We start from the raw sequence: 21,258 nt of genomic DNA on the forward strand, positions 1-21,258 counted from the left end.
CCCCATGATAGGTCCCATTGTGTGATGTTCCCCTTCCCGAGTCCAAGTGAGCTCATTGTTCAGTTCCCACCTATGAGTGAGAACATGCGGTGTTTGGTTTTCTCTTCTTGTGATAGTTTGCTAAGAATGATGGTTTCCAGCTGCATCCATGTCCCTACAAAGGACGCAAACTCATCCTTTTTTATGGCTGCATAGTATTCCATGGTGTATATGTGCCACATTTTCTTAATCCAGTCTGTCACTGATGGACATTTGGGTTGATTCCAAGTCTTTGCTATTGTGAATAGTGCCGCAATAAACATACGTGTGCATGTGTCTTTGTAGTAGCATAATTTATAATCCTTTGGGTATATACCCAGTAGTGGGATGGCTGGGTCATATGGTACATCTAGTTCTAGATCCTTGAGGAATTGCCATACTGTTTTCCATAATAGGTGAACTAGTTTACAATCCCACCAACAGTGTAAAAGTGTTCCTATTTCTCCACATGCTCTCCAACACCTGTTGCTTCCTGATTTTTTAATGATTGCCATTCTAACTGGTGTGAGATGGTATCTCATTGTGGTTTTGATTTGCATTTCTCTGATGGCCAGTGATGATGAGCATTTTTTCATGTCTACACCAACTTTCTTTTTCCATCCTTTCATTTTCAACATTTTGATGTCCTTATATTTAAAGTATGCCTTTTTTAAGCTACATGTGGTGTGGTAGTTGTTTTTCATGAAGTGTGAGGATCTTTAGACTTTTACTAGGTTTATTTAATCTTTTTGTATTTAATTACTTCTATATTTGGGTTTACATCATTTTATCATCTGTTATCTATTGACCCATCCATTTTTTATACTTATTTCTTTATTTTGGATTAACCAAATATTTTTATTAATTTATAGTTCTCTTATTAACTTGCTAGCTATGCATTCTTTCGCTGTTATTTCAGTCGTTACACTGGAGATTAAAACTTGTATCCTTGATTAAAACCTAATTAGAACATTACACTTCATAATAATCCTAGAACAACAGAATATTTTAACTCCATGTAAGATCCCCTGGCTTTTGTGTTTTTATTGTCTTACATTTCAATTCCATATATTTAATTTAAACTTCACTAAACTTAAACTTTCACAGAAAATTATCAGTACTATTTTGGACAATCAATCCTGAGCTACAGTGTATGCTCTCCTCCATATTTTCTTTTACAATCATTTTCCTTCTGCCAAAGGGAGCTCCCTTGCAGTACCTTCTTTTAGTGAGAGCCTGCTAGTGATAAATTCTCTCAATTTCTATTTGCCTAAACTATTTTTTTCATCTTCATTTTAAAAAGATATTTTCACCAAGTATAGAATTGTGGGCTAGCATAGTTAGCAATTTAAGATGTCATGCCATTGTGCATACAGGTGTGGTTTTCTTTGAATATAATCTTCTTAAACGTTAACAAAGCTTGTGTAATGATGTTCTGAAACTTTCATGAGAAATTTTTTTTTTAGATATTGTTGCTGATTTTCTCTCTTTTCTTTTTCTGGAATTCAAATTGTATATAAGACATCTTTGACCAGATCCCAAATGTGCTTTATCCTTTTTCTGACTTGTGCTTCAATGTGGACATTTTCTATTAACTAGCCTTCCAGTTCATTATTGCTATCATCTACTGAGTCCAATATGTTATAAGCCTATTCATTGAGTTCTTATTGTCAGATACATATTTTTTTGATGGCTCCACAAAGTTTACTTGATCCATATACATACATGTACACACGCACACACCCAGTTCTCTAGGTAATTCTCTACCCTCTTACCTCTTTTGTTCCTTATTTTCTCTGTGTTCCTAAGCATAACAATCAAGACGTCCTTGTCTGCTAACTCCAATATCTGGATCAGCTGTGTTTCTGCTTTTTATTATTTGTTTCCTCTTTGTTATTGATCAAATACTCCTATCTCTTCATCTACTTAATAGTTTTTTATTGAATGCTGGTTTATAGAAGTTCCAGATAATAAGAGGATTGACTCCTTGCTCTGCTGGGCAGATAGAGTAAAAGTACATAATTCAATAAAAAACTCAAAGGGGTAGAGGCTGTGTTGTGGGTTTGAGATGACCTGGTCTACATCTGGTTTGCCTCTAATTGTAAGACCTAACTCACCATGGCTTTCAGTTGAGAGTATGATTGGTCTTCGTCACTTCATTATCAAGTGATAGCTTCACTTTCCAGATATTTTTTACTTACCATTCACCATCCACACCTTTAGAATTTGACAAATATTTTGAAAGAAAGTTAAAGTATGTGTCTAACTCCCCTCAAAATTTCAATTTTGTCACTACAGCCCCACAAAATGAGTTCTATACACCTGGATTCTACACACCTGGTTGAGACCAAATAGCAAGTGTAGCCAACTAAAAAGCAGTTATAGGTCATCAGTTTCAACGTGCCACTCATTTCAGGGCTTTGAACTCACACAGCTGATTCTCTTAAGCCAATCCACTTCCACAAACACATACACACCCATGGCACAGGGTAGGTATCTGTCTCTTAAGCACCTCTAAACTCAAGAATTTTCTACGGTGCTTTTCAGAAGTCTCCAGCTTAGCTTTTTAATATCAGGTTCAGCATTGAGTGGAAAAACTAGCTGTGGTTTCTAGGCCCATTTAAGTCTCTAATTTTATAACTCCCTTGAGCAACAATCAAAGACTCTGCTCCTTTCTCTATCCCTGAGTAACTATTTATGTTGTTTTATAACTTCCAAACCATGCATCAAGGATTAAGCAAGAAGTATGAATTCCTCAAGTGTCCCAGAGTCATTTTAGTGTGTAGAGTATGTTAATATATGTGTTCAACAAATCATTTTTGCTTTTAATATGCTTTCTTTTCTCGATTAGGTATTCCAAAAGATATATATTGGGGTTTAGCTAACACATAATGAATAAAACTGAGGGATCTAATGAGTCATAAAACAAAAACAACTGATAAAACACAGCTAATTAAAAGAGATTATAACACAAATTTTGGTTACTATAGAATTTATCAAGATGAATTTAAAAAGCTTCACGCTGGGGAAAAAAAAAAACCCCTCATTTTCAATATAAATATTTGGTTATAGGGCCCTCTTCTTTAAAAACATCTCTAAATCCTAGGAGGAAAAAGCTAAGTACCAAAATTTTACTTCTTTTGATACATCAAAAGAAAACAGGAGTGGTACCATCATCAGCAATGAAGAAAGTCTCCAATAGACCCAAAGCAATCAAGAAGCTGGCTTTCACTGTCACAACTGGATGAAAGCATCCCAAAACAAAACAAAATAATGATGCTAATAAGTCAGAGGTCTGATACATCACTTTCTCATTCAGTAGAGATTGTTTGTCTCCTCTTTCATCTTTCCCAGTAGGATAGAGCCCTAAGGAAAATGGATCTGCATTCTAGGATAAGACAAAGATGCAACCAGTAGATTTAATACAGTGATGCAAAAGCAAACCGATATCGATGTAAATATAAACAACTTCACCGTTCTTTCTTCCCCTACCTCTCCTCTCTTTGCTTCCACAGTTGCCAAAATGAAGTATTAGTATACTTGTGCTTTACCATAAGCTGCTACAAAAATGCTTTTTGAATGTTAAGGTTATATATATATATATGTAAATAAAGTTCTAAAAGGGCTTGCTCTGACCATATGTAAATGCCCCCTACACTGCACCATGACAAAACATCATATCCCCATGTAAAACCACCATCTACACTAAAAATACAAACCCCAAGATAAGTGGTGGATACATGTTGCAAACAAGAAGCCAACCCTAGTTTAACTATAATTTGGAACATTTGGCTATTTGAAAGAAAACCCAGTATCTGACTTGATTTGAAAATGCCTGCAAAAAGCATTAAATTATTTTCATGAAGCTATGAATATCTCAGTTTGAAATATTCCTCTTAATTACAGCAACTACAAATAGAATGGCTCAGGATATTGTTGAAACCATTTGTAAGCATGTCAAGTGTTTAGATGGTGTCAAGTGAGTCTTCGGAACTTTGTTACTATAACAAATTTTACATCTTCTACTAAATTATAAAGCACTCTTCACCTAAAAACATCCCAGTCTACACTTTTACAGCAGTAGTATCTGCACGTTATTTTCATGTAACTAACCCAATAAATAGCCTGTAAAAGCTATGAGAATGCCAAAGCTCTTAAAAGTGGTAAATATAAAATGCCCTATGTCTGACGACTATAGCAGTAAATCAAGAAAAAATAATACATGTCATTGTTTCCCACAATTTTACACGTAATTGTACATATATCTATTAATCGTACATATATCTATTGTACTTATCTAGTAAGACTAGGTACATACAATTTACAATACATGTAGCTAGTCTTAATTGATAAGACTACTACAAAAAGAGGGCTTAACCTTCTTTCTATCAATATGAAAATAGATGCTTCTTAAATTATCTTGACACTGGTGTGAAAGACATTGGATATAAAGAGGTAAATGAGAACTAAACTATATTCTTTTTTTATTTTATTTTATTTTATTATTATACCATAAGTTCTAGGGTACATGTGCATAACGTGCAGGTTTGTTACATATGTATAGTTGTGCCATGTTGGTTTGCTACACCCATCAACTCGTCAGCACCCATCAATTGATCATTTATATCAGGTATAACTCCCAATGCAATCCCTCCCCTCTCCCCCATCCCCATAATAGGCCCCAGTGTGTGATGTTCCCCTTCCCAAGTCCAAGTGATCTCATGGTTCAGTTCCCACCTATGAGTGAGAACATGCGATGTTTGGTTTTCAGCTCTTGTGAGAGTTTGCTAAGAATGATGGTTTCCAGCTGCATCCATGTCCCTACAAAGGACGCAAACTCATCCTTTTTTATGGCTGCATAGTATTCCATGGTGTATATGTGCCACATTTTCTTAATCCAGTCTGTCACTGATGGACAGTTGGGTTGCTTCCAAGTCTTTGCTATTGTGAATACGTGTGCATGAGTCTTTACAGCAGCATGATTTATAATCCTTTGGGTATATACCCAGTAGAGGGATGGCTGGGTGATATGGTACATCTAGTTCTAGATCCTTGAGGAATTGCCATACTCTTTTCCATAATGGTTGAACTAGTTTACAATCCCACCAACAGTGTAAAAGTGTTCCTATTTCTCCACATCCTCTCCAGCACCTATTGTTTCCTGACTTTTGAATGATTGCCATTCTAACTGGTGTGAGGTGGTATCTCATTGTGGTTTTGATTTGCATTTCTCTGATGGCCAGTGATGATGAGCATTTTTTCATGTGTCTGTTGGCTGTATGAATGTCTTCTTTTGAGAAATGTCTGTTCATATCCTTTGCCCACTTTTTGATGGGGTTGTTTGATTTTTTCTTGTAAATTTGTTTGAGTTCTTTGTAGATTCTGGATATTAGCCCTTTGTCAGATGAGTAGATTGCAAAAATTTTCTCCCATTCTGTAGGTTGCCTGTTCACTCTGATGGTAGTTTCTTTTGCTGTGCAGAAGCTCTTTAGTTTAATGAGATCCCATTTGTCAATTTTGGCTTTTGCTGCCATTGCTTTTGGTGTTTTAGACATGAAGTCCTTGCCCATGCCTATGTCCTGAATGGTACTACCTAGGTTTTCTTCTAGGGTTTTTATGGTATTAGGTCTAACATTTAAGTCTCTAATCCATCTTGAATTAATTTTCGTATAAGGAGTAAGGGAAGGATCCAGTTTCAGCTTTCTACTTATGGCTAGCCAATTTTCCCCGCACCATTTATTAAATAGGGAATCCTTTCCCCATTTCTTGTTTCTCTCAGGTTTGTCAAAGATCAGATGGCTATAGATGTGTGGTATTATTTCGGAAGACTCTGTTCTGTTCCATTGGTCTATATCTCTGTTTTGGTACCAGTACCATGCTGTTTTGGTTACTGTAGCCTTGTAGAATAGTTTGAAGTCAGGTAGCGTGATGCCTCCAACTTTCTTCTTTGGACTTAGGATTGTCTTGGCAATGAGGGCTCTTTATGGTTCCATATGAACTTCAAGGCAGGTTTTTCCAATTCTGTGAAGAAACTCATTGGTAGCTTGATGGGGATGGAATTGAATCTATAAATAACCTTGGGCAGTATGGCCATTTTCACGATATTGATTCTTCCTATCCATGAGCATGGTATGTTCTTCCATTTGTTTGTGTCCTCTTTGATTTCACTGAGCAGTGGTTTGTAGTTCTCCTTGAAGAGGTCCTTTACATCCCTTGTAAGTTGTATTCCTAGGCATTTTATTCTCTTTGAAGCAATTGTGAATGGGAGTTCATTCCTGACTGGGCTCTCTGTTTGTCTGTTACTGGTGTATAAGAATGCTTGTGATTTTTGCACATTAATTTTGTATCCTGAGACTTTGCTGAGGTTGCTTATGAGCTTAAGGAGATTTTGGGCTGAGACGATGGGGTTTTCTAAATATACAATCATGTCATCTGCAAACAGGGACAATTTGACTTCTTCTTTTCCTAACTGAATACCCTTGATTTCTTTCTCTTGCCTGATTGCCCTAGCCAGAACTTCCAACACTATGTTGAATAGGAGTGGTGAGAGAGGGCATCCCTGTCTTGTGCCAGTTTTCAAAGGGAATTTTTCCAGTTTTTGCCCATTCAGTATGATATTGGCTGTGGGTCTGTCATAAATAGCTCTTATTATTTTGAGGTACATTCCATCAATACCGAATTTATTGAGCGTTTTTAGCATGAAGGGCTGTTGAATTTTGTTGAAGGCCTTTTCTGAATCTATTGAGATAATCATGTGGTTCTTGTCTTTGGTTCTGTTTATATGCTGGATTACGTTGATTGATTTGCGAATGTTGAACCAGCCTTGCATCCCAGGGATGAAGCCCACTTCATCATGGTGGATAAGCTTTTTGATGTGCTGCTGGATTTGGTTTGCCAGCATTTTATTGAGGATTTTTGCATCGATGTTCAACAAGGATATTGGTCTAAAATTCTCTTTTTTTGTTGTGTCTCTGCCAGGCTTTGGTATCAGGATGATTTGGCCTCATAAAATGAGTTAGGGAGGATTCCCTCTTTTTCTATTGATTGGAATAGTTGCAGAAGGAATGCTACCAGCTCCTCCTTGTACCTCTGGTAGAATTCAGCTGTGAATTCATCTTGTCCTGGACTTTTTTTGATTGGTAGGCTATTAATTATTGCCTCAATTTCAAAGCCTGCTATTGGTCTATTCAGGGATTCAGCTTCTTCCTGGTTTAGTCTTGGGAGAGTGTAAGTGTCCAGAAAATTATCCATTTCTTCTAGATTTTCTAGTTTATTTGCGTAGAGGTGTTTATAGTATTCTCTGATAGTAGTTTGTATTTCTGTGAGGTCGGTGGTGATATCGCCTTTATCATTTTTTATGGCGTCTATTTGATTCTTCTCTCTTTTCTTCGCTATCAGTCTTGCTAGGAGTCTGTCAGTTTTGTTGATCTTTTCAAAAAACCAACTCCTGGATTCATTGATTTTTTGGAGGGTTTTTTGGGTCTGTATCTCCTTCAGTTCTGCTCTGATCTTAGTTATTTCTTGCCTTCTGCTAGCTTTTGAATGTGTTTGCTCTTGCCTCTCTAGTTCGTTTAATTGTGATGTTAGAGTGTCAATTTTAGATCTTTCCAGCTTTCTCTTGTGGGCATTTAGTGCTATAAATTTCCCTCTACACACTGCTTTAAATGTGTCCCAGAGATTCTGGTATGTTGTATCTTTGTTCTCATTGGTTTCAAAGAACATCTTTATTTCTGCCTTCATTTCGTTATGTACCCAGTAGTCATTCAGGAGCAGGTTGTTCAGTTTCCATGTAGTTGAGCGGTTTTGATTGAGTTTCTTAGTCCTGAGTTCTAGTTTGATTGCACTGTGGTCTGAGAGACAGTTTGTTATAATTTCTGTTCTTTTACATTTGCTAAGGCGTGCTTTGCTTCCAATTATGTGGTCAATTTTGGAATAAGTGCGATGTGGTGCTGACAAGAATGTATGTTCTGTTGATTTGGGGTGGAGAGTTCTATAGATGTCTATTAGGTCTGCTTGGTGGAGAGATGAGTTCAATTCCTGGATATCCTTGTTAACTTTCTGTCTCATCGATCGTGTCTAATGTTGACAGTGGAGTGTTGAAGTCTCCCATTATTATTGTATGGGAGTCTAAGTCTCTTTGTAAGTCTCTAAGGACTTGCTTTATGAATCTGGATGCTCCTATATTGGGTGCATATATATTTAGGATAGTTAGCTCTTCCTGTTGAATTGATCCCTTTACCATTATGTAATGGCCATCTTTGTCTCTTTTGATCTTTGATGGTTTAAAGTCTGTTTTATCAGAGACTAGTATTGCAAAGCCTGCTTTTTTTTTTGTTCTCCATTTGCTTGGTAGATCTTCCTCCCTCCCTTTATTTTGAGCCTGTGTATGTGTCTGCATGTGAGATGTGTCTCCTGAATACAGCAGACTGATGGGTCTTGACTCTTTATCCATTTTGCCGGTCTGTGTCTTTTAACTGGAGCATTTAGTCCATTGACATTTAAGGTTAATATTGTTATGTGTGAACTTGATCCTGCCATTATGATATTAACTGGTTATTTTGCTTGTTAGTGGATGCAGTTTCTTCCTAGCCTCGATGGTCTTTACATTTTGGCATGTTTTTGCAATGGCTGGTACCGGTTGTTCCTTTCCATGTTTTGGGCTTCCTTCAGGGTCTCTTGTAAGGCAGGCCTGGTGGTGACAAAATCTCTAAGCATTTGCTTATCTCTAATGGATTTTATTTCTCCTTCACTTATGAAACTTAGTTTGGCTGGATATGAAATTCTGGGTTGAAAATTCTTTTCTTTAAGAACATTGAATATTGGCCCCCACTCTCTTCTGGCTTGTAGAGTTTCTGCTGAGAGGTCTGCTGTTAGTCTGATGGGCTTCCCTTTGTGGGTAACCCGACCTTTCTCTCTGGCTGCCCTTAAGATTTTTTCCTTCATTTCAACTTTGGTGAATCTGGCAATTATGTGTCTTGGAGTTGCTCTTCTGGAGGAGTACCTTTGTGGCGTTCTCTGTATTTCCTGAATTTGAATGTTGGCCTGCCCTACTAGGTTGGGGAAGTTCTCCTGGATGATATCCTGAAGAGTGTTTTCCAACTTGGTTCCATTTTCCCCCTCACTTTCAGGCACCCCAATCAGACGTAGATTTGGTCTTTTTACATAATCCCATACTTCTTGCAGGCTTTGTTCATTTCTTTTTCTTCTTTTTTCTTTTGGTTTCTCTTCTTGCTTCATTTCACTCATTTGATCCTCAATCGCTGATACTCTTTCTTCCAGTTGATTGAGTCGGTTATTGAGGCTTGTGCATTTGTCACATATTTCTCGTGTCATGGTTTTCATCTCTGTCATTTCGTTTATGACCTTCTCTGCATTAATTATTCTAGCTATCAATTCTTCCATTCTTTTTTCAAGATTTTTAGTTTCTTTGCACTGGGTACGTAATTCCTCCTTTAGCTCTGAGAAGTTTGATGGACTGAAGGCTTCTTCTCTCATCTCGTCAAAGTCATTCTCTGACCAGCTTTGATCCGTTGCTGGCGATGAGCTGCGCTCCTTTGCAGGGGGAGATGCGCTCTTATTTTTTGAATTTCCAGCTTTTCTGCCCTGCGTTTTCCCCATCTTTGTGGTTTTATCTGCCTCTGGTCTTTGATGATGGTGATGTACTGATGGGGTTTTGGTATAGGTGTCCTTCCTGTTTGATAGTTTTCCTTCTAACACTCAGGACCCTCAGCTGTAGGTCTGTTGGAGATTGCTTGAGGTCCACTCCAGACCCTGTTTGCCTGGGTATCAGCAGCAGAGGTTGCAGAAGATAGAACATTGCTGAACAGCGAGTGTACCTGTCTGATTCTTACTTTGGAAGCTTCCTCTCAGGGGTGTACTCCACCCTGTGAGGTGTGGGGTGTCAGACTGCCCCGAGTGGGGGATGTCTCCCAGTTAGGCTACTCAGGGGTCAGGGACCCACTTGAGCAGGCAGTCTGTCCGTTCTCAGATCTCAACCTCCATGTTGGGAGATCCACTGCTCCCTTCAAAGCTGTCAGACAGAGTCGTTTGCGTCTGCAGAGGTTTCTGCTGCTTTTTTTGTTGTTGTTGTTTAGCTGTGCCCTGTCCCCAGAGGTGGAGTCTACAGAGACAGGCAGGTTTCCTTGAGCTGCTGTGAGCTCCACCCAGTTCGAGCTTCCCAGCGGCTTTGTTTACCTACTTAAGCCTCAGCAATGGCAGGCGTCCCTCCCCCAGCCTCGCTGCTGCCTTGCGGTTAGATCGCAGACTGCTGTGCTAGCAATGAAGGAGGCTCCGTGGCCGTGGGACCCTCCTGGCCAGGTGTGGGATATAATCTCCTAGTGTGCCCGTTTGCTTAAAGCGCAGTATTTGGCGGGGGGGAGTTACCCGATTTTCCAGGTGTTTGTGTCTCAGTTCCCCTGGCTAGGAAAAGGGATTCCCTTCCCCCTTGCGCTTCCCAGGTGAGGCGATGCCTCGCCCTGCTTCAGCTCTCGCTGATCGGGCTGCAGCAGCTGACCAGCACCGATTGTCCAGCACTCCCTAGTGAGATGAGCCCAGTACCTCAGTTGAAAAGGCAGAAATCACCGGTCTTCTGTGTCGCTCGCACTGGGAGTTGGAGACTGGAGCTGTTCCTATTCGGCCATCTTGCTCCGCCCCCCAAACTATATTCTTAAGAGGGAACTGGCTATGTAAATCTTAATAGTAAAAAGAAGACCAATGTAATCAGGTCAAAGGTCATGAGACTACTTAGATAGAAACCATACATTAGAGCAGCCAGAATCTCCACACAACCCTTAGACTGTAACCCTCAGTATTAAGACTATATACAGAGTTACTTAAAAAAAAAAAAAAATCCATCCCCATTACTTTTGGAGAGAAGATAAATGAAAATTCAGCCAAATCACTTAATTTGCCTGACTAAATTAAACCTAGCTAAGTGAACCATAACTAATAAGAAGTCGAAAACACAGGTGCCTTCGGCATCCTTGATATCCTCCATGACTCACACAACTTAACCCAAGGTGACTGCATAAAGGACCCTGTTTTGTAGTATTTTAAACAGAGAAAACTACAGGAGGAAAAATAAATTCTATAGTGATTTGTTTCCTTGAGTATGAAGCTGTTTATACAACTTTCTTTCATGCTGCAAATTTAAAACTTTTAAATCAATTGAAAATGCTCACATAGGTCACAATTTCAGAAGAATTATTTGCAAATATACAACATATTTGGCCAAAAGTTTCAGGGAAATGACATTCTATCACCATTATATTCATACCTTACAAACTGTGTCCACATCCCAAGGTATTATAGTCCTCAGATCAATGACTTCACAAGATACTCCAAGCTTTTCTTTTGCCATGGAAGCTACCTCCCGGATCACATGAACCTGAAAGAAGGAGAAAAATATGCAGAGAATGACTACAAAGGTTACAGCCTCAAAAACTAGTTGAATGCTGACATCACTATTAGAGATAGTATTTAAAGTCTCAGGAATTGATCTGCATGGAGAATTCATAAATTTGTTTCACATATGTTGAATCCCATATTCTGCAAAAATAGTATAGGTATCTAGAAAACAGAAAGAGGTGCTTAGAGAGAGAAGTCAGTACCACAGACACTGATTACAAAGATGGCACACAGAAGGTAAATGAAGTCACACGAATAGGTAGAAAGCACGTAGAGGGAGAAGTAAAGGGCAAAAATCACCAACATTTTAGGAAAAAATGGTCCAAGAGGAAAGGAAGGAAGAAAGAGAGGGAAGGAGGGAGGGAGGGAGGGAAGAAAGGAGGGAAGGAAAGAAAAAAGGGAGATAAAAAGAACAGTTAAAGAGCTAGAAAGAAAACCAGGAGACAGTGTACTGCAGAAGCTTAAGAGGAAGATTTCACAGGGATAGCAGCCAGTATCACATACCACAGCAGGAATAACAGCTGAATTCAAACAACTAGAAGATCAGTAATGTTGACAAAAACAGTAAATTAGTGGGAATAGAACTCACAGGTACAAGAATATAACGAAGTTAAGAAATTAAATATAGACAATAGAAAACAGTTGTTCAAGTTCAGTGTTAAAAGGAGGGAGGTGCAATGGGATTTAAGGGGAAAGGAATTCTTTAAATAGTGAAGAGAGACATACTTTTTAAATAAGAGCAACAAGAAATGGAAAACTGAAGATGCAGGAGAGAGAGGGACTAGCTAATAGACTACAGTCTTGGAGAAGGTAAAATGGAACACAGTCTGAAACCGATTTGCAGAGGTTGTTATGTAAACCAGACACCTCTTCTTCAAAGACAAAGGGAAGAAGGAAAGAATCTGAAGCAAAAGGAAGAGCAAGCTATGTGAGTCAATACCTAATATACCCTAACTTCCCCATTAAAAAGAAAAGTAAGGTCATGAGCTGACGGTAACAGAGATGTGGATTAAAAAGTGGACAGAAGGACAGCAAAGAGGTTTGCCACACCCACCGAGGACACTGTCAATGGGATACAACTCACCAAGCAGCAGAGTTACCCCACTGAAGGTGAGAAACCATGAGGACTGTAGCTCTCCATGCCAAAAACCAAAAGGAGAGGAGAGTAGGAGCTTGTGAAATTGAAAACCATTTTTGTTGTCTTCTTTATATTTTGTTGCCCTAAATTTCCTAAAATAAGGATTTCCTTTATGCAGAAAAATAAAAACTGACCATATCTTTAAAAGAAGGAGAGAGAAGAAAAGTGGAAGAGATAGGAGTTCACGGCCAGAGAAAAAGTTGGGAGGTAGAGCAAAGTGACAAGCCTGGGGGAAAATGAAGTGGATCAGTAGAGAGGGTCACTGGAAAAAAAGAAAGGTATGGAATTTTGAGTCTGGACCAGTGGATGGGTACACATGGCCAGCAAAGTAATCATGAGAGATGGCAGGAAATGTAATGAAAAAGATTATAGCCATTTGCAGCAAAAGTAATGTGAGTATACACGTATTTCAAAAGAAATGTGTTTTTAATTAATACATTGTAATATATTTATAGCCACCACATGTGTATACATTTTAATATATACAGACATCTCGCCTTCACTCAGAAATCAGTACCACAGACTTTCAGTTATAAGATGAGGAAGTTCTCAGGATCTAATATACAGCACAGTGCCTAGAGCAAATAACAGATCTAAAGTGTCCTCACCCCCACCCCACACACAAAATAGTAACTATGTGCGGTGATGGATCCATTAATTAATTTGATTATCGTAATCATTTCACAAGGTATGCATATATCAAATCATCACATATATACCTTGAATATATATAATTTCATTTGTCAATTACACATCAATAAAGTTGAGGGAAAAAAGAAATTAGCATCGGTAGCACCAGATTTAATCTGAGATATAAAGAAAACATTGTTTTCAATTTTTCATGTATCAGGATTTAAAATGAGAGCTTCCAAGCACAACATAGGTTTTAACAGTGGGGATCAATGCTACTCACCTGAGTGCCCCAGGCAACAAGAGTAACATCACTCCCTTCCTGTATGACTTCGGCCTGGGACAATGGGATGTTGTATGGTTCTATAGGAACCTGTTCCGCTAAATACAGAAAAGGAAAAAAAAAAAAAAAAAGTTATTTTTTCTGAGGTGACATTTGTGTGTAAAATAATTTATGAAGCTCATTGTAGCAAAGCTTTATTTATTGTTTCTCTAGATTCTATATTACTTAAAACAGAAACAGCATTTATGATATGGCTCTATGACATTACTGCACAGATGAATAAATGCAATATAAATGTATAAAATACAGCAGCTATCTTGGAACAAAAAAAAAACTTGAGAAACTAAAAAAATCTTAATAAAGAAGGAACTTTAGTTGAGAAGGTTTCTTTAGTTTTTTGTTTTGTTTTTTATTTGTTTGTTTGTTTGTCTGAGACAGGATCTCACTCTGTTACCCAGACTGGAGTGTGGTGGCGTCATCTGCAACCTCTGCCTCCCAGGTTCAAGTGATTCTCCTGCCTCAGCCTCCCAAGTAGCTGGGATTACAGGTGCACACCACTACCCCCAGGCTAACTTTTGTATTTTTAGTAGAGATGGGGTTTCACTGTGTTGGCCAGGCTGGTCTTGAACTCCTGACCTCAAATGATCCACCCACCTCGGCCTCCCAAAGTGCTGGGATTACAGGCGTGAGTCACTGCGCCCAGGCTTTTTTTTTTTTTTTTTTTTTTTTGCCAGAGTCTCACTCTGTCGCCCAGGCTGGAGTGGAGTGGTGCAATCTTAGCTCACTGCAACCTCTGCCTCCTGGGTTCAAGTGATTCTCAGACTTCCAAGTAGCTGGGATTACAGGCATGCACCACCACACTCTGCTAATGTTTGTATTTTTAGTAGAGACGGGGTTTCACCATGTTGTCCAGGCTGATCTCAAACTCCTGACCTCAGGTGATCCACCCCCGAGGCTCCCAAAATGCTGGGATTACAGGTGTGAGCCACCGTGCCTAGCCATTCTTGAGTTCTTATGTGAAAATACTATCAGTGGAAATGCTGGAAAAAACTGTTGTTCCCTTTTGTTCATTTTCCCCATGGACTTTTTTTATTATATATGTATATTCAAAAAGGACAGAAGAGTAAAATTAAAGTCAAAGCCTCCCTCTGGAAGGCTCCCAGTTAGCCCTTCCAACTCCACCATCCAGAAGTAACCAATGCTAACAATTTCCCAGGTGTCTGCTGTAGACAGCTCTCATTCTTTCTGGCATCCAAGATTCTGAATCCTCTTCCTACATTTGGTAAATCCTCTGCCTTAGGAGGCAGGGCCCTTTGTCCACTAGAGAAGTGAATTCCACATGCTTTCCCGCTAAGGTTCCTCTGCAGCCAGGGCACAAAACATGGGCTCTGGCAATCCAATGCATCCACAGCAGACTCTGAATTGGAAGCTGATGACACAGAAGAGCAGTAACTGTCTAGAATTCATTCTGGAATACTGGTAACAGTGGAGGCAAATCCAGCATCTAGGCTTAGTGGTATCACGGATTCAGACTGACAGTTGCCAGGGCCTCTTTGCAGAACCAATTATTTGGGGTATTGCTTCTAAATACATGGCCTCTAAACCTGATTCTCGGGGATTCCAGAAATCTGTGAGTTACTTATTTATCCTTCAATAAATTTCTTCTGCTTATACTGGAGAGTTGATTTCATTTGCTTGAAAACTAAGAACTGATTCCATATCTACTCAGGTATTTACCATATGCTAGTGTACACATATATAATCTTTTTTCTTTTCACAAATAGAATCACATCATATATACTGTTCAGAACTCTTCTACAATCTGCATTTTTTTCACTCATCAATGTATCTTGCCCATATTTCCATGTCAAAGTAGTTTTTAAAATCATGTTTATAAGTAAAAACCATTAAATGTAATGGTGCTTTATGGGTGATACAGTGGTGAATTTTATTCCTTGTTTTTTTGTAGATTTCCAATCCAATGACATTTATATAACCAGTGTCAGAGAGAGCTGAATATCATTTAAATGATTAATATGCTTAAATAAAAAAGAAAACAGTAAAATCTATAAAATTAAGTTTTTTAGATATATCCCGAAACAGACAATAATTAAGCTAACAAACCAGGAACATAAAGCAGTGTTAGAAAACTTATAAGCATTAAAGCACTTCTTTAAAAGCTTTTGTGTAGCTCCCAAACTATGTTGACTCAGATACTTCCACTGTCTAATTGAGGGGTGGGCTAACTATAGCTGCAAGCTGATTTTTTTGGAAACAGCATTTCATTGGCTCACAACCATGCCATTGATTTACACAGTGTCTACAGCTGTTTCTACCCTACAACAGCAGAGCTGACTAGTTCCAACAGCGACAGTATGGTCCACAAACCTAAAATATTTATTATCTGTTCGTTTACAGAAGAAGATTGCCAGCCCCAATTGTAAACAATGCTTTCAGAGGTTAATTCCAGCCCATTCACTGATGGCTTAACCCCAGTATTCATTGCATGGATAGATGATAGACGGATGGATGGATGGATGGATGGATGGATGGATGGATGGACAGATGGACAGATAAATGGACAGGCAGGTGGACATATAGACAGGGAGACACACATATATCACTGGAGTAGTACATTCTATTTAGCAGGTCTTAATTGTTAAACCAAACTGAGGGTTAAGAACAATGCTGATGACATCGGACAAACACACCAAAGATAGCACATAGGCTCCTTGCCATCATCAAGTCTCTCCCCTGGCAGCAACATTTGAATGCCAGTAGACAAGGCTTAAAGCCAGTACACATTGCGTCTTACTTGTAAGTGGCCACGATTCAAGAGTCTTGTCTTTCCCGCCTTGTAAATCAGTTGCCAGCTGGGGATTAGCAAATCCCTGGAACACACGACTCTTAAGGGCTGGCAGATCACAAGAAATGGGTTGGCATCTTGGCCCACTTCCTTTGTCAGGTTGCCAGTGAGCGATTAATTGCTCTATTGTCTTAAATAAATTACCCCAAATAATAAGGCCTCATTATTTTAACAATTAACTAAGGAACAACAAAACAAACCAAGTTTTATTCTCTATTTTAAAAACACCACACTGAGAATAAGAAAAAAAAAACCTCTTCTTAGATTTGCTTAAATGTTATCCTGAGAACAGAATAAGAATTCATTTAAATATGTCCATTTATTTAAATTTGGCAAACAAGTCACCTGGAGAGCAAGCTAGAATTCATAGGTACTTCTTGGTCAAATTTAATTTAAAACATATTTATTCCAGGAAAAGATTGTTATTTCAAGTTAGCTTTCTTGCATTCCTACCCCACGGCTATGTGCTTTGTAAAAGGGAGCAGGTGACAGGAGCTAGAGCACAAATCTTCAGAAGCTAAAGAGCACCACACACAGTCATATTACAGATTCCTATTTTCACAGAAGTGGGACGAACTGATGCCACTCCATTTCACCATATGCTGATTACATTAGAAACTTAGAACTAATAAGCATTCCTCAGATAAACACTTCAGCATCAGATAAATAATGACAAAATGAACAACTTGGAAAAACAAGAAATCTTTTCAAGGCCAAAATTGTAAAAATGCAATTATCAAACAGGATAGATTTTTTTAACGCATATTCTCATTCACACTACACATGCACTTAGAGATTCATGGTGTGAATTTGCTCATCCTTGGCCCCATTCTATTTCCCATCCTTTTTTCTTCCAGTTTTCTTCTAATTTGCTATATTGCTTATAATCCATCTTAAACACATTTTTGGAAGAGGTTAGATGTCTAAATAATATATATATATATATTAATTATACCAAGTTTAACATACATTTTTCATTTAATAGTTGCTGCATATTCAACATATGCAGGCATCATGCAAGATGCTGGAATATGAACTGAAAAACTGAATTGCCATTGAGAAGCACACACTCGACTGTGAGTCACAAAGATGGAAAGAGATTTATCAGCCAACAAATAAAAACATAACATAGCAATGGGAACAAACTGCTCTGGGAATCTAAAGGGAAGCAACAACTTGGTTACAGGGATAGAAGGTTTCATCACGGAGGATACAACTGCTGTGGGTCTTAGAGACAGAGGTACTTGACACAGGAAAAATAGGATATTCCATAAAGAAAGAAAAGGTATGCGCAAAGAAATTGACGTGTGAAACCATGTTTATGCTTGTGTATACATCTACAAAATCAGATTTACATGATATTTCAAGTAAAGGTGAATACTGAAACTTATAAATTATATTCCTAAGTCCCTAGACAGCACTTTCCAATCCTTCTGATTTAATATATTAATAACTTGTACAGAAAGCATCTGCGAGAAAATAACAACTTACTCTTAACAACACAAGCTCCCCTGTGAAGCACACTATTACCATTACAGAGATAATAAGGTCATTTCTCTGCCCTGTCACTAATCTGCAGTAATGCTAGTTTCCCCACAAACATGAAACTCGGATAGGGCTTTATTTATATTGCATTACACATGAAATAGTGAGAAAACATAAATGTTCTCTTTTTAAAATGAAGTCAAGTATATTTCTAAAATATGTTAGCTCATGCTGTCTGATTCCAACAGCATATTCGAAGTCTCCATACCTGAGAAAGCCTATCTGGTTTGTTAAAATTCAGTCTAATGAGGAAAGGTAGGAGAGGGGTAAATCCACCCAACCAGAAACCCAGTTGTGGCTTTGTCTCTGCATCTAATGAGTTTGGTAGTCTCTGACAAAATATTATATTATTTTTGTGTCCCAGTATTCCACCTGTAATCTTAGGACCATTATTGGAACAAAAATGTGAACACATTAAATTAATCATCTCTTAGGAAGAAAATATCATCACAATTTGAAGTAATTCAATGGCAGAGTCATTAAGGCTATAAAGAAGAGTTATTCTTATCACTATTATCATTTTCTGTATAAAACTGACAATCAACTATAAACTAATATCGGATTTCTATTTTACAACTGTCATTTTCTGAATTAGTAATCTCCTTTCAGCTTTGAGGTTATTAATCAGTCTTTTTTTTTTTTTGACAATTTTCACTTCTATACCAACAGTTACTTTCAGCACTAATGCTAGAGATAAGAAAGAATACATGAACAAGAAAACTAAGTGTACTTTCTTCTAGTAATCACTTTTAAATTATTCCCTAAGCACAGTTGTACCTAATCTTTTCCTTCCCTCTTCACCTTAAATTATTGAAAAAAATCTAAAGATTAACAGTCTATATCAACATACTATTAAATAGTACGTTGATTTAACAGACTAAATCAACATACTATTAAAAATACTTGCTTCTCTCTCCAAGTAATCAAAAAAAAAAAAAATCCATAGAATTGTCCATGATGGCAAGAAGATACCATCTAATTAGAAGATAAAATTAACTTTCAATAAATAAAGTAATAATTAAGTGCCAAACTTTGGTAGTACTTAACCCATATGATTATTGAGAGCATGTTTGGAGAAAATAAATTGGTACAAAAGTCTCAGTGTCCCAAGGGAATAAACCAGAGGTCTCCTGGGAGCAACAGTGGGTGAGGCTCCCACAACATAACATAGACTTTCAAGCCATCAGTATGACAAGGTTTTACTGAGTATTATGGCAAATGGAAGGCAAAGAAGTGAGAGATCAAATGAAGTAGAGCAAATAGAGAAAATCGTTTTAAAAAGGCAAATCTTGAAAAATGAATATAATTAGATGCATGTAGGCAAAAAGCTGGCATTCTTAGCAGTGGTGTACATATTCATAACAGAAGAGTGAAAACAAGTAAGCTGGGCACAACACCACGTCATCTCATATGAAGCACTGGAATGGACACTCTATCACTTCTATAATATTCTTGCCAAAAAGACATAACTTGAGTTTAATCACAAGGAAACATCAAACAAACCCAATTTGAGGAGCAGTCTCCAAAAGAGCTGACCAAATGTCGTGACCATGACAGACAAAAAGGACGAGGAACTGTCTTCCCCAGAATAAAGGAAACTTATGAGAAAGAACAATAAATGAAGACTCTGGATAGAATCTCAGTCCAAAGAAAGGACATTGGTGGGGCAATTAAGGAAAATGGAATTAAGTGAATAGAGCAGTTAATAGTATTGTATCCATGCTAATGTCCTGATATTTATCAATATTACTGTGGTTATTTATGAGGTTAACATGGGGGAATGCTGAGTGAAAAGTACATATGAATTCTTCATACTATTTTTGCAATCTTTTTGTTTGAACTACTTCAAAATAAAAATTTCAACAATATTTGTAATATTAAACTCAAAAACAAAAATGAGGTTGACCCACCTTAACAAGTCTCCATTAGACGGTTGGGAAAATAAGTTGTGATATAATAGAAAGTATATCAAATTTGAAAAGCCATTGAAAATCAACTATGAGAAACTGGCCTGACAGAGACACTATACATTGATACTTCCTTGTGAAACAATTTCTATTTGGAAATGCTAGTAGAAATAAAGAAAATGAGGATATTAACAAAGCTCTCTAACTGTATAAGAAGCAAAGCCACATCTGGTATTCTATTTATGACCTCCTTATCTTCCTGGATAAATTTAACTGAGTTCTGAATATCGAGAGACATGAATATATGAAGATGTAAATTCAGTATCTGCATATGTCAGTCAGCATTTTGCTAGACACTCTTGACCACTAAATGAAAAACAATGACCAATCAACAGTCTAAATATAATTATATCAAGTCATAATCAGCTAATACCTTGCATGTAACCAGGAGACTTCTTTTTTTTTCTGAGACAGAGTCTCACTCTGTTGCCAAGGCTGGAGTGTACTGGCACGGTCCCAGCTCACTGCAACCTCCACCTCCCGCGTTCATGCAATTCTCCTGTCTCAGCCTCCTGAGTAGCTGGGATTATAGGTGCCCGCCACCACACCTGGCTAATTTTTGTATTCTTCAGTAGAGACGGGGTTTCGCCATGTTGGCTAGGCTGGCCTTGAACTCCTGACCTCAGGTGATCCGTCAGCCTTGGCCTCCCAAAGTGCTGGGATTACAGGCGTGAGCCACCACGCCTGGCCGGGAGACTTCTTAAACTAAGATACTTTTACATATAAAACATGATTTTGAGGTCGTAAATGTTTTATACTGTTATTGCTTCAGAGGGTAATGTTTTCTTATTATCACTGAGTAACACTGAAAAAATTTTTTTTAAAAAATTCATCTGTTATTTTTAACTGAACAGCAATATTAACTTGAAACCTAAAGGCTTGGACCCATTTAAACTCAAATGCAGTCCAATTTTTTTCTTCAATAATTAACTGGCAAGTCTCACATTTCCAGTTCTTTTGCATAATGAGATAAATTAGGAATCTTTTCAAAATAGTTGGCAAATATTTGCTGGGTGCAGTGGGTCATGTCTGTAATCCCAGCACTTTTGGAGGCTGAGGTGGGCAGATCACCTTGAGGTCAGGAGTTCGAGACCAGTCTGGGCAATATGATGAAATCCAATCTCTACTAAAAATACAAAAAAATTAGCCGGGCATGGTGGCACATGCCTATAATCCCAGCTACTCGGGAGTCTGAGGCATAAGAATTGCTTGAACCTGGGAGATGGAGGTTGCAGTGAGCTGAGATCACACCACTGCACTCCAGCCTGGGCAACAGAGCAAGACTCCATCTCAAAAAAAAAAAAAAAACAAGTTGGCAAATATAAATCACAAAAGTAATGATATGATAAGGCACCTTCATATTTCTTAGAAAATTTCCAAATTAACTTCATTACATTTCCCTGTC

At 38.0% G+C, this 21,258-nt stretch overlaps 1 protein-coding gene across 3 annotated transcripts in view; it reads right to left on the reverse strand.

The window, feature by feature from the left end:
• The window catches only part of BCKDHB (branched chain keto acid dehydrogenase E1 subunit beta), a 256,098-nt gene that overhangs the window by 153,452 nt on the left and 81,388 nt on the right, over positions 1-21,258 (reverse strand). For all 3 annotated transcript variants that reach the window (XM_026454545.1, XM_026454544.1, XM_026454543.1), the window contains exons 7-8: positions 13,476-13,573; positions 11,294-11,404 (exon numbers count right to left, since the gene is read on the reverse strand). In XM_026454545.1, coding sequence (XP_026310330.1) covers positions 11,294-11,404; positions 13,476-13,573 — 209 coding nt within the window. The remainder of the gene's footprint in view (positions 1-11,293; positions 11,405-13,475; positions 13,574-21,258) is intronic.

This window comes from Piliocolobus tephrosceles, chromosome 5 (genome assembly GCF_002776525.5).
Source record: "Piliocolobus tephrosceles isolate RC106 chromosome 5, ASM277652v3, whole genome shotgun sequence".
NCBI classification, from domain to species: Eukaryota; Metazoa; Chordata; class Mammalia; order Primates; family Cercopithecidae; genus Piliocolobus; species Piliocolobus tephrosceles.